Source organism: Suillus subalutaceus, assembly GCF_016647625.1.
Source record: "Suillus subalutaceus strain FC151 chromosome Unknown DFJ58scaffold_1, whole genome shotgun sequence".
Taxonomy (NCBI): Eukaryota; Fungi; Basidiomycota; class Agaricomycetes; order Boletales; family Suillaceae; genus Suillus; species Suillus subalutaceus.
The window spans coordinates 442,095-454,527 of record NW_024540250.1 but is presented as its reverse complement, the minus strand read 5'-3'; the positions used below and the strand labels follow the sequence as shown (position 1 = coordinate 454,527).

Below are 12,433 nucleotides of genomic sequence, written 5' to 3'. Positions count from 1 at the left end.
AAGCATCTCGCTCGACCACTTCACTCCGAGTCAGAGTCAATGCCCTGAACTTCTTCAGTCCTTTTCAACTCTTTGAGAGCTGCAAATTCAGCGGCGTCGTCGGGCGAGATACTGCGAATGGTGCTTCAAGATTCTGTGCAATCTCAACAGCAATACCAACCTCTTCATGATTGTGCATGTGAGGGGGGTCGACTTCCCAGCCTCCGTGGCTTTCATGGCGCTGTAGTGTCAAAGGTTTACACGAATTTTTCCCAGCGTTTCAAATGTGTCGACTGAGAGATTACACGTCGCGCAGATTGTGTTGTGCCGAGATCAGAGAACTCAGAATGTGTGCTTTGTTTTACCTGCATGCCCTCTAATCGACTCTCGAGTGGGTGAATTTCGGACTTGATCGGAATATTTTCTGCCATGAAAGGCCGTCTGCTTGGCCGCCAGCAGCATCTTACTTTATATATGGAGTCGCCAGTCGGGTTTTGTGCTCTATTGAATTGAAACCATCTATGATATCTAAATGATATCTCCGCGAGTCCCACATACTTTGGGGTTCTGCCAAGTTCTGCTGCCAGTTCTGCCGTGGGTCAGGCCAGCCTAGGTACAACCAGTTTTGCTCGACGATACGCCAATCAGGCATCGCCCAGTGTGCTTTTGCGAACAGGCGGGCCGTAATGATGTAATGATAGTAATTGGCACTAAGAGCTTCAATATTGTATTTACATATGCTTATATTATGTAATGTGCATTTGATAAATAAATAAATAAAATTAATCCAAAGATAATCAGCATTCATCTCCTCAACTTTGCATATCCTACCATGCCGGTCCGCTCACTCCCTCCCCCGACCAAAAGACGCAAGACAGCTGTTGAATCCACTTCGGTCAAGTCTCTGGAAGCTCAGCTAACATCCGCCGTCACAGAAAATGGCTCTCTTAACCCACTCGCGGACCTGCTCATACTGACATATGGCTTGTCAGACGCAAGGGAAATGTCCAAAGCTGTCTATAGCGTTTATCGCGTGTTTATCTTGATAATATCCCGTGGGATGCTAGTCCACGGAGGTGATGATGCTGCCAAGCTTGTCCGCAAGTGGATATGGGAGAAGTTGGATTCATACGTTGAACTGCTTGTTGGCTTACTGCAAGATGAAGAGCCTGCGCTGAGGGTACGTGTCGCATGATTGGTTCTGCTTTGTATCTTTACATTGGTACCAGAAATCCTCGCTGGAGATACTTTTTTCACTTTTGAAGCATCTCTCAACCTCGCTAACAAAGTCTTCCTCGACCGCACAACCACAATTTCACCTTGCGCACTTCAAACAAATAGTCCACGGGCTTCTATTATGCCCTCCATCCCCTCGGTCGAATGGAAGCAGTAAGCATGCTTCAAAGACGATGCTGGATGTGAGAGAGAACTTCGTAGATGTATGGTTCAGCGTCTACGATGATATTCGATGGTGTTTTTTGCGAGAAGCAACGTAAGGCCCAACGCAAAATTCATATACAGTGCTTAAATCTGCCTTTAGCACCGTGCTTTCTAAATATCCGTCTTCAGAGTACCCCCACCTGCTCGACAATCTGCTGTCCATTATGGAAAAGCTGTCAACATTTCCAACGGACCCGTCAGAGCTTAACTCGTGGTGGGTGGAAGAGCTCGGCGTAAAACCCCCAAAACACAAAAGTACCAAGGGAGATGCTGAAGAGGACGATGCTACAGAGTCGGTGGATGAAAACGACGAGGATGACTGGCGCAAATTTTTCGATGAGGATTCCAACGCGAAAGATGCGAAAAAAAGCGGTGCCAAGGCCCGGGCTTACACCCTGACATTTCACCAGTCTCTTTACTCCCTTCAAGCTCATCGTGCTGTATTCACGCGAACATGGCTAAACTTCCTGCCCCAGCTGTCATCTATTTCTACATCCTCCAATCGAACTCTGACAACAAGAGCATTGAATATAATGCATCGTGGTGTCTTGCCACACCTCACTAGGCCCGTGCTTGTCATGGATTGGATAAGTGCATGTGTGGATCTTGGTGAGGAAACATTCGTGGTATTAACCATAATTTATTAAAGCATTCTGCTAGGAGAAACAGTTGGACTGCTGGCACTTAACGCCTTATTCGCCCTAATGCGAGACTATAATCTGTAAGTGCAAATCTTCAAATGCCACGCTTTATGTCTTACCAACTTCCACGTTGTAGAGATTACCCTTCATTTTTCACCCGATTATACGCATTCCTGCATCGTGATGTGCTACACTTGAAACATCGTGCTCGGTTTTTCCGTTTGACCGAGCTATTTTTGAGTTCCACGTAAGATCCATCTCTACAATCTCCATTTGTTGTTACTGAGACAGCCCAGGCATTTGCCTGCAACTTTATTGGCATCGTTCGTCAAGAGGTTGTCCAGGTTATCATTGAATGCTCCTCCAGCAGCTATCATCATGGTCGTTCCTTTCACGTATAACATTCTCAAGCGACATCCGGCTCTCATGGTAATGATACACAATAATTCTGACACTGACACCGGTACGCATTCAGCTCCTTGGCCACCATTTAACTAATCACGATGTCAGACCCGTTCATCGCCGATGAGCCAAATCCCAACTCCACCAACGCACTCGATTCTTCGTTATGGGAGCTTCACTCTCATATCCATCACTATGATTCTGCGGTGTCAACCATGGCCCGCATCTTTTCAGAAGCTTTTACCAAGCCTGGTTATTCAATGGAGGATTTCCTCGATCACACGTACGGAACGGTGAGAGAATTTCCTTTACACTCTTGTGCACGCGCTTACTGTAACAATGTTGAAGCTAATTGAAACCGAGGTTAGACGTAAAATAAAAAAGGAACCCGCGTTAGCTATGGAGCTGAGAAAAGATTTATTTCCCATGGCAGATGCAGCGAGTACAGACGATGGTTCGGCTGGTAGAGATGCGGTTAATGAACTGTGGGTGTTTGGATAAATAAATATACTGTGATACAGCCAATAGTCTGGCTTGAAAATGAGTAGCGGCATCGACTATCATGCCCATATCCAATTGTCCTCAGGCGGAGTCCATGATATGTAAATAGGATCAAACATACCAGTATTGATTCCGTCTGACGTTGAGCCTGGGCTAAGGTCTGCCACTTTCACCAGCTGCAGATAGATAGATGGATTCGATCAGAGTTTCAAAGGTGCGCTGCACGCGAAACGCGCGATTGATATGCTTAACAGTGTATGTGCAGGTGGAAAAGGTGTTATGTGGCAAGTCCGGCGGGGCTCATTATGGATCACTCCACCTCACTGCCCATCACCTTATTTTTCGCTATGATGATTCTGAGAAAGAGGAGATGTGGGCGAGTTCTACATTCCGGTTTACGGCGTGCTGCACTTGATAACCCGCACTGCAGGTACCTTATCCGCTAATATCTCTTGTATTGAAGCTCCCGCAAACCTTGCAGGGACAGAGCCCGTTAACGTTTCACACTCGCATGTTTGAAACATTTTCGCTGTCCTTCGAGAAGGAACGGGACGCTATAGATGTATTCGAAAGTGTCAAAGAGCTAACCGTGTGCAGTGAGCATTCAATCCCTCGATCTAAGTCGCATCAATCGTTAACATTTATTAGCCTCTGTCAATCAGCTGTATGCATTCTTCTACACCCCCAACCCGCCCTTTGATGCTACGGGTGGATGGTCTCTTTACTATCCAAGGGAAGAATTCGGCCGTATGGGCGTTGGAACTCGTACAAAAGCTTGGCGTTTCACTGACATCAACAAGGACTATGCGGTAAGTATCGGGCATCCCTGTCGAATCATCCAGTGTCTGAAAATCAATTCAAAGTTCTCGCCTACATACCCGTCACGGCTGGTAGTTCCGTCTCGCATCAGCGACTCGACGTTGCGATACGCTTCCAAATACCGCAGCAAATGTCGGATACCTGCGCTGACCTATTTGCACTGGGCAAACTTTGTTAGTATTAGGGCATCTGAGACAAAGTACACTGTTAAATTTACCCGATTCAGGGCAGCATCACAAGATCAAGCCAGCCGATGGTGGGCATCAAGCAGAACCGCTCACTGCAAGATGAGAAGCTTGTTGAAGCCGTGTTTCAGTCTCATCATTTCTCCGAATCACGCCCATCTGGACCAGTTTACGGTGCCACTAGTACAAATTTGATAGTTGACGCACGGCCGACTGCCAATGCCGTGGCTAACACAGCCAAAGGCGCAGGCACAGAAAACATGGATAACTACAAGGACGCCAAGAAGGTATATTCGGGCATAGACCACATACATACCATGCGCGAGTCCCTTGCCAAGGTGGTGGATGTATTGCGCGAGGCGGACAATGTTGCTGCAAGCGTTACCGGCAGCCTACCTGGGGAAGCACAACAACTTGTGGTAGTCGACCGGCAGGCGCTACGTCGTTCTGGATGGCTCAGACACATGTCGAATATAATGGAGGGCGCAGCTCTTATTGTTCGAAATATTCACATCAATTCGTCACATGTCCTTGTTCATTGCTCAGATGGCTGGGATCGAACGTCCCAGTTATCTGCTTTGGCCCAGTTGTGTTTAGATCCCTATTACCGCACCATCCGAGGTTTCCAGATACTCATCGAGAAAGATTGGGTGTCCTTTGGGCACAAATTTCTTGATCGGTGCGGGCACCTCTCCTCGGACAAGTTCTTCACCTCGTTACCAGAAACTGGAGGGACGAGTAGCGGTGCCGATGCGGCGCAGGCCTTCTTGGTTTCTGTCCAGAATCGATTTACGTCCCAGAGCCACCTGAAGGAGACGAGCCCATGTTTTCACCAATTCCTAGAATGCGTTCGTCAGCTGCAGCGGCAGCACCCCTCCCGCTTTGAGTTTAATGAACGCTTCCTTCGCCAACTATTATATAACCTCTATTCGTGCCAATTCGGCAACTTCTTATACAATTGTGAACGAGAACGACGAGCTGGTGAAGATGGCGTTGTTCCCTCAGAGCGGACAGCTTCTATTTGGGACTTTTTCAACTCGGCATCAGAGCTGGAGAAGAACAAGAATGACGCGTACGACCCCTCTTTGGATGATCCCTCTAGTAGAGATCCTTCAGCTGGTATGGGTGTTCTTTATCCGAATGCGAAGGATATTCGTTTTTGGCACGAGCTTTATGGCAGGACTGATGAGGAGATGAATGGGAGGATAGTTGTTTCTCAGATGAAGGAGGGTCCAGAATTTACATCCCCGATCGATTCCCTGGAGGATGATCTTGTCAATCCAATCAGCGTTCCCGCGGGAATACCGCTTCCACCGTCACCTGCCAGAACGCCTAACCTTTCGAATCCTTCTGTTGCATTATCCAACGCTGGGAATACGTCTGAAGCGCTGACTACAGGCCTTCGTGGACTATGGTCTTCGTTACCAGACATTCCTCAGAGATCAACCGCAGATAGCATTACAGCTCCGTCCCCCACATCATTGCGACCTTCTGGCCCTCCCCTTCGACCATCATCTCCAGGGAGTAATCCCTCACCTCCGGCTCGCTCTCGGACTGCGAATTCCACGGATACGTTTTACAACACCGGAGTGAGATCAGTGTGGGGGAAATTATCCACGAATGCTACCGCGGCATTCTCAGCGATGCAGGACGCTTATGATGGAGTTGCAAAGGACTTCAAGGCGTTACCGAGACCATCAGGAGATAACGAAGATGCCCAAGGAAAAATCTCCGAACTTCAGCCTCGTGAGCGCCTTGGAGACGGGGAGCACTCTTATCGTGTAACCAGCCAGTCACATTCTGTCGGCTCAACGTACAACCCTTGGGATAATGTAAAACCCCAAAAGGCTATACATGTCATTCCCTCTGATAACCCTTGGAGTACTACTCGGTCAAGGTCGCCTAGACAGGGTTCTTTGTCACAAGATCTCTTCGATGGGAAAAAATCACCACCGCTTGACCCAACAGTCGCACATCCGCCTCGTCGCCTAGAGTCTGGAGACTCTTCAGGATTCCGAATATCTGGGCAGAGCCACGATGTCGGCGTACCCTATCTCACGGTTGCACCTGATGAGAGTCTTGTTTTAGAGCAGGAAGATCAACCTCCCTCGACAAGTATAGATCCTCTTGGTGTAGGATTTTTGTAATAGGTATAATTAATTCGCTTGGCTATCAGCTACTGTGGACCCACGCTACACATATTGTGAGGCTCAATTGAACTTTTTCCCTCCATCAGATTGCCACGTCTGAATCTGCTATCTAAGGCTATCTATCAGTATCCATCGTGTTTCTGAGGACGTAACTCTGTTGCAAGAGGATGGCAGGAGGATGGCGTGATTAATATCCGGCTTATATAAGCCGTATATTGAACCTTTAATTGTTTTGCGCAAAACGTTTGGTTTCACATCTCCTTCCTTGCTCCTTCCCAACTCTTTCTTCGTTCTTTCTTCAACGTCTTATCATGGTTGCTAATGGTCACTCGCGTCCTGCTCTTGCACCCGGGCATTTATTGTTCACCTCTGAGTCTGTAGGTGAAGGTCATCCCGGTTAGTTTCGTCGTGGTCAAAGCTTTACAAAGAAACTAATCTGTAACAGATAAAATTTGTGACCAGGTTTCGGATGCTATTGTGAGTACCCACTTGATATCAATCATCGCGGAAAACAATCTAATCAGTTTCGCAGCTCGATGCCTGCCTCGAGCAAGACCCTTTTTCAAAGGTCGCTTGTGAGACTGCATCGAAGACCGGCATGATTATGGTCTTCGGAGAGATCACCACTAAAGCCCAGCTCGACTACCAAAAAATCATCCGTAACACAATCAAACAAATTGGTTACGATGATTCTTCTAAGGGTTTCGACTATAAGACTTGCAACATTCTTGTTGCCATCGAGCAGCAGTCTCCTGATATTGCTCAGGGTCTGGACCATGGCTCTCTAGAAGACCACGGTGCTGGTGACCAGGGTATCATGTTCGGTTATGCTACCGATGAGACACCGGAATTTATGCCTTTGACCATCATGCTTGCGCACAAGCTCAACCGTGCTATGGCCGATGCTCGCCGATCAGGTCTTCTGCCTTGGTTGCGCCCTGACTCAAAGACTCAAGTCACTGTTGAGTACAAGAACGATGGTGGTGTGATGATCCCCCTGCGTGTGGACACGGTCGTTATTTCGACCCAGCACGCGGAGGAAATCTCCACTGAGGAGCTTCGCAAGGAAATTTTGAGCAAGATCGTCGCGCAGGTCATCCCCGCCAACCTTCTCGATGACCGTATCGTTTACCACGTACGTGAATTTCTACTTTCTAGTGGTGCTTGCAACTCACGAGTCGGATTAGATTCAACCGTCTGGCCGCTTCGTCATTGGTGGCCCTCAGGGTGATGCCGGTCTGACTGGCCGCAAAATTATTGTAGACACCTACGGTGGTTGGGGTGCACACGGTGGAGGAGCCTTCTCAGGCAAGGACTTCTCCAAGGTTGACCGTTCTGCGGCGTACACTGCTCGTTGGATCGGTATGTTCATCGGTCTTAGATTAATTGTACGGTATTTGAAATCTCGTACAGCCAAGTCTCTCGTTGCTGCCGGCCTCGCTCGCCGCTGCCTTGTTCAGCTCTCATACGCTATTGGTGTCGCGGAACCCTTGTCTATCTACGTTGACACTTACGGAACTGGCAAGAGGACGAACGAGCAACTCGTTGACGTCATCAACAAGAACTGGGATCTCCGTCCTGGTGTTATGGGTAAGTCTCCTTCCTCTGCCTGGAGAAGAACAAATGATCAATGTTTTCTAGTGCGCGAACTTGACCTCCAGAAGCCCCACTACTTGAGGACCGCGTCTTACGGCCACTTCGGTATGTTGTTGACGTTATTATGTGTATTGCAGAAACTGATCCTATACAGGTAACCCCGCATACACCTGGGAGAAACCCAAACAGCTTAAGCTGTAATCACTCTTTTGTCTCACTGGGTCGAATATCTCTCCATCTAGCATAGGAAGTTCATCCTTCCCTAATTTATCATCCATCATCGCACGCACCTTTTCTGTAGACTATTGCACACCATCGCTTTCTACTCCGCAGCCAATACGCTGCCTATTATCACGACCATTACCCGTGACTCTGTCAGGATTCCAACGACGTTGCATGTTGATGCCCTACCTATATCCACTATATCACCTCGTAGTACCGAAGAATACAATCGCGTTCAACCGCGTATTTTTCAGTGATTTTAGGAGTGATTGTGAACTAGGCTTGAAGTTACTCTGCGAATTCTCCAATAGTGTAGACAAGAGTTTTAGTCTATCGCCAGCTGGGGATAGAAATGCGATATATATCAGGGTCAACCTTTCAACATTCAACCGTTGACTGGTCAAAGGAAGGCACTAATATTAGTTAGTGATAAAGTTACAAGCTGTGTCAGGTCCCAGGCTCAAAAATTGTGACCCACGTGCGTGGTTCGTACATATACGGACCGAGGTCAGATTATCAAGGAAAAGATTATCACGGCAAAGCTGCGGCAAAGTGATAAAACGCCATGCCAGTTTTTCTTCAGACAGTTTTTGGTTTGTAACCAAAAGTACTTGCACGTTTATCACGCGAACGAGCGTCGCCCTAGCTCTCACGTTTTCTTTCATTTCACCCCTGCAACGCGAGTGAGTTTGCTTCTTGATTGTCCAAGTGCTAGATCCTCTAACGGATTTCCGATTTAGTGTGCGGTATTTTAGGGCTGCTGCTTCATGATCCATCGGTGGATGCAGCACCAGACATATGTGAAGGTCTCTCTTTGCTGCAGCACAGGGGACAGGATGCGTGTGGCATTGTGACTTGTGGCCCAAAGGGTCGATTCTTTCAATGCAAAGCCAACGGTATGGTTCGCGATGTCTTTGATGAGAAGGCCATTTCCAAACTTATTGGAGGGATGGGTGTTGGCCATGGTAAGCTCTCGGGAGAAACTGGTCCTGGCCATGATTATCTGATATAGCGTGTTGCAGTTCGTTATCCGACTGCTGGAAGTTCAAACCACGCTGAAGCTCAGCCGTTCTACGTTAACTCACCCTATGGTATTGTATTTGCGCATGTGAGTTTGTTTTCGAGACATGTCACTCAAGACTGAAGGAGATTAGAATGGGAACCTCATAGATGGTCCTTCACTCCTACAATATATGGACGCCACCGCACATAGACATATCAATACTTCGTCCGATTCCGAACTCCTACTCAACCTTTTTGCCAACAATCTCCAGCAGACTGGCAAATTTCGCATAAACGAAGACGACATCTTCAATGCCATTGGAGGCCTTATGAAACAATGTACAGGAGCATATGCATGTGTCGCAATGCTTGCTGGCTTCGGGATCATTGCGTTCAGAGATCCGAATGGCATACGACCCGTTGGGGTGGCTTCCAGACGTAGCAACTCTGGAAAAGACTACCTTTTTGCAAGCGAGAGTATTGTTGCTGATGCTCTGGGCTTTAGCGAATGGGAGGATGTGAAACCTGGTCAGTCCTTATTTCTACCGTTAGCCGCAGTCACTGACATTGGTTACTGGTAGGCGAAGCAGTGATCATCACTCGGTCAGGAGTTTCAAGGAAACGTGTTGCAGAGCATGCGACCTTCGCACCCGATATATTCGAATTTGTCTACTTCGCTCGCCCCGATTCAGTGCTTGACGGTATCAGTGTCTACCGCAGTCGAATGGCCATGGGCGATGCGCTTGCGGTCGAAGTTGACAAAGTTTTGAAGGAACGCGGCATCACAGTGGATGTTGTCATTCCCGTCAGTGGTTCCCTTTGTTCCACATTTTTTTCTAATGTGTTTACAGGTTCCTGACACATCTCGTGTTGCAGCTTTGAATCTTGCTCAGAAGCTCAACTTGCCCTACCGAGAAGGCTTCATCAAAAACCGCTATGTTGGTAGGACATTCATTATGCCAGGTCAGCAAATAAGGTCAGATATATTTATTTTCATGAATCCACAGTATTGATGGTGTTTTTTAAAGACGAAAAAATGTTAGACGGAAACTGAATGCCATGGCCTTGGAGTTTTCTGGGAAGAATGTTCTCCTTGTTGATGGTAAGTTGTGGAACGACTGAATGATCATCAGGTCTTACCTTGACACATGGCTTCAGATTCTATCGTTCGTGGCACAACCTCAAAAGAGATTATCCAGATGGCGAAGGATGTTGGCGCAAAGAAGGTCATCGTCGCAAGCTGTGCTCCACCTATAAGGTAGTTCATTCTACCAACCACCGTCATATCACTGACGAACATTTGCTAGGTACTCTAATGTCTATGGTATTGATATGCCTTCAAGGACAGAACTTGTTGCATATGGGCGCACCACCCAGGAAATAGCCGAGGCCATCGGTGCAGACCTTGTCGTGTTCCAGACTCTTCCTGATCTCGTCGCATCTGTGCGACAATTCAACCCGTCCATTCCAACTTTCGATTGCTCCGTATTCACAGGGGAATATGTCACTGGTGGTGTCAGTGAGGAGTATTTACATCAACTGGAATTGCTACGCGCAGACAATGTCAAAAACAAGTTGGCCGCAAACTCATCGGAAAGCAAAGGTGAGGGCAGTGTGGTCAATGGATTCCACGATCGGGAGACCATGGTGGCGTCTAGCGGTCCAATCAATCGCGCGGATGACACAATTGGATTGCACAACACCTGGAATGTCAGCTGACATCCAGCCGCTTTCTTGCGTAGACACCAAGTGGAGCCTCTATAATTATCCTGTTCTATAATTTCGTCGTTGAGAAGAGTAACTCGCTAAGTATCGCTAAAGTATCGCTACATAAAGTGTGTTAGAGTTAGAGGGATTTGTATCTAGTAGATACTAATTAGATATAGATGGCGTGAATGGCAATGATGGAAAACCTGCACATGCACGATATTAGGGTACCATGCGACAAACTCGCTCACTAGACAGATGCGAAGAAAGTGATTTTGCGGAACGTTCAGGCAGTGAATCAGGAACCAGGAATCAAGGCACGATGGAAAAAAACAAGACGAGACGATGATGATGGTTCCAGATGCAGAAGGCCACATAGCTATATAACATCGTCTCCCAGACTGCTTATGGCCGGAGTAATAACCTAAACTTTGGAGGATGATATTCAATGGCTTCGGCACACACAATCTGTCACAGAGGACTGAATACGACGATTTTGTCAGTACGACAACGCTGGGAACTCACCACGCTAGTAACATGTAGCCGACGTGGGGAAACGACGAGACTGGCCCTCGGCCTCGGTTGACATCAGAGGCAGTTAAAGTAGCGAGAAAGGAAGTCTTTCAGACAGACGATCAAGGGTTTGCATCAAGTTCACAGTATATCTTCTTGTCCTAAGTGCAAACCGCTCTGGGGCCTCACATGTTTGGTGAGGACACTGATTTTGGGTAGCCGCCCTCCTTCGATTCGAAAACGTAATGTACATGGTACGAGGAATATACCCGCCATTTTGAGTGCTTCAATGAACTCTGTTATCAAGGGGGTATGATCAAACAAAAGCAACGTAGCCACGCCTGGACGTGTTCGTGTCAATTGTGGCACGAAACTGCGAGCACATGGAGGCCGCAGTACTAGGGTAATATTCAGCTCACTGTACAGAGGAAGAACTGAGATCCATGACCATGAGGTGGTACGACGGACGGGATAGAGAAAGAACCTGTTTCATTCGTCCTCGTCTGACGGCTGGTCTTCGACATCCAATGCTTTCTCTTGCGCATTCATTGCCCCTAGAATGTCGTCCGACTGCCCTTTTTGAGAAGCAAGTCTCTGCCCTATTGATATAGTGTGAGCAATTAAAAATAAAGACAGGGTGAAATATCAAACTGACGGATGAGAGTATGGACAGCTTCTTGAGTCTTTCGCTCTAGTTTCGCAAGTTTCTTTTCCATTTCGCGCTTCAAGTCCCAGTTTGGCCGTTTCGGGGCGATGTTGAATACGTCCTGGAGAACATGAGCAGCTGCAAACGCGGGAGTTCACCGTAGTATGAATCGGCATACAAGTTCTTGGGCACGCTGTCGTTCATCCTCGGCAATGATCATTTCAGCTACTCCTTCAATAGCCTTCTCGACGGTATCTGTGGTCAGAACGTCATTTTTTGAGTGTTTCTTCAATGTCCTTGTCTCAGGGTCATAGTTCCTGCTGAGAAGCACAGAATCTCTGTGGCTAGTTAAGATTATGCAGCATTGAAATTTTATTATCGCGTACCCATTTGATACAGTTGATATTCCCTCCTTGCGGTTTCTTAGGGCGATCAAACGCGCTTTTCGAGCATCTGAGGCCTCCTGCAGTGACATTATGGTGGGGTAGAGGCAAGGTAGATTATATGCTTAGTCAGCGTGACTGGCAAAATCGAAATTGGAGCTTTCGCACTTGAGAAATGCTCCCTGGCTGGCGGCATGCATGTCTCAAGGTGTTGCTGCGCTGTCAACCTGTCCGTTGGTCAATTCCA

The 12,433-nt window shown here is 47.6% G+C and overlaps 5 protein-coding genes across 5 annotated transcripts; 4 read left to right on the top strand and 1 right to left on the bottom strand.

Annotated features, from left to right (window-relative positions):
• The first annotated feature begins 788 nt into the window (after positions 1–788).
• Positions 789–3,103, top strand: DFJ58DRAFT_752466 (CBF/Mak21 family-domain-containing protein). Its single transcript, XM_041387840.1, has 8 exons — positions 789–1,159; positions 1,209–1,471; positions 1,520–2,028; positions 2,080–2,140; positions 2,197–2,307; positions 2,357–2,523; positions 2,571–2,755; positions 2,811–3,103. The coding sequence occupies exons 1-8, from the start codon at positions 812–814 to the stop codon at positions 2,961–2,963; spliced, it is 1,797 nt and encodes a 598-aa protein (XP_041251207.1). The 5' UTR covers positions 789–811; the 3' UTR covers positions 2,964–3,103.
• On the top strand, positions 3,100–6,243 carry DFJ58DRAFT_752463 (phosphatases II). The gene is made up of 6 exons (XM_041387839.1): positions 3,100–3,177; positions 3,229–3,339; positions 3,394–3,559; positions 3,612–3,772; positions 3,827–3,955; positions 4,009–6,243. Exons 1-6 carry the CDS (start codon positions 3,154–3,156, stop codon positions 6,112–6,114), a joined length of 2,697 nt encoding a protein of 898 aa, XP_041251206.1. The 5' UTR covers positions 3,100–3,153; the 3' UTR covers positions 6,115–6,243.
• A 116-nt stretch (positions 6,244–6,359) lies between these two features.
• Positions 6,360–8,192, top strand: DFJ58DRAFT_674045 (methionine adenosyltransferase). Its single transcript, XM_041383083.1, has 7 exons — positions 6,360–6,513; positions 6,563–6,594; positions 6,650–7,252; positions 7,305–7,479; positions 7,531–7,707; positions 7,759–7,818; positions 7,868–8,192. Exons 1-7 carry the CDS (start codon positions 6,429–6,431, stop codon positions 7,912–7,914), a joined length of 1,179 nt encoding a protein of 392 aa, XP_041251205.1. The 5' UTR covers positions 6,360–6,428; the 3' UTR covers positions 7,915–8,192.
• Positions 8,193–8,469: 277 nt separating this feature from the next.
• Positions 8,470–10,855, top strand: DFJ58DRAFT_752460 (phosphoribosyltransferase-like protein). The gene is made up of 9 exons (XM_041387838.1): positions 8,470–8,618; positions 8,676–8,900; positions 8,958–9,043; positions 9,090–9,465; positions 9,519–9,742; positions 9,789–9,913; positions 9,966–10,039; positions 10,096–10,195; positions 10,245–10,855. Coding segments are annotated over exons 1-9 (1,623 nt in total). The 5' UTR covers positions 8,470–8,617; the 3' UTR covers positions 10,657–10,855.
• Positions 10,856–11,278: 423 nt separating this feature from the next.
• On the bottom strand, positions 11,279–12,321 carry DFJ58DRAFT_752458 (mRNA splicing factor). The gene is made up of 4 exons (XM_041387837.1): positions 12,190–12,321; positions 11,982–12,141; positions 11,813–11,924; positions 11,279–11,756 (listed from the first exon to the last, which is right to left on the bottom strand). The coding sequence occupies exons 1-4, from the start codon at positions 12,276–12,278 to the stop codon at positions 11,647–11,649; spliced, it is 471 nt and encodes a 156-aa protein (XP_041251203.1). The 5' UTR covers positions 12,279–12,321; the 3' UTR covers positions 11,279–11,646.
• Positions 12,322–12,433: the final 112 nt, after the last annotated feature.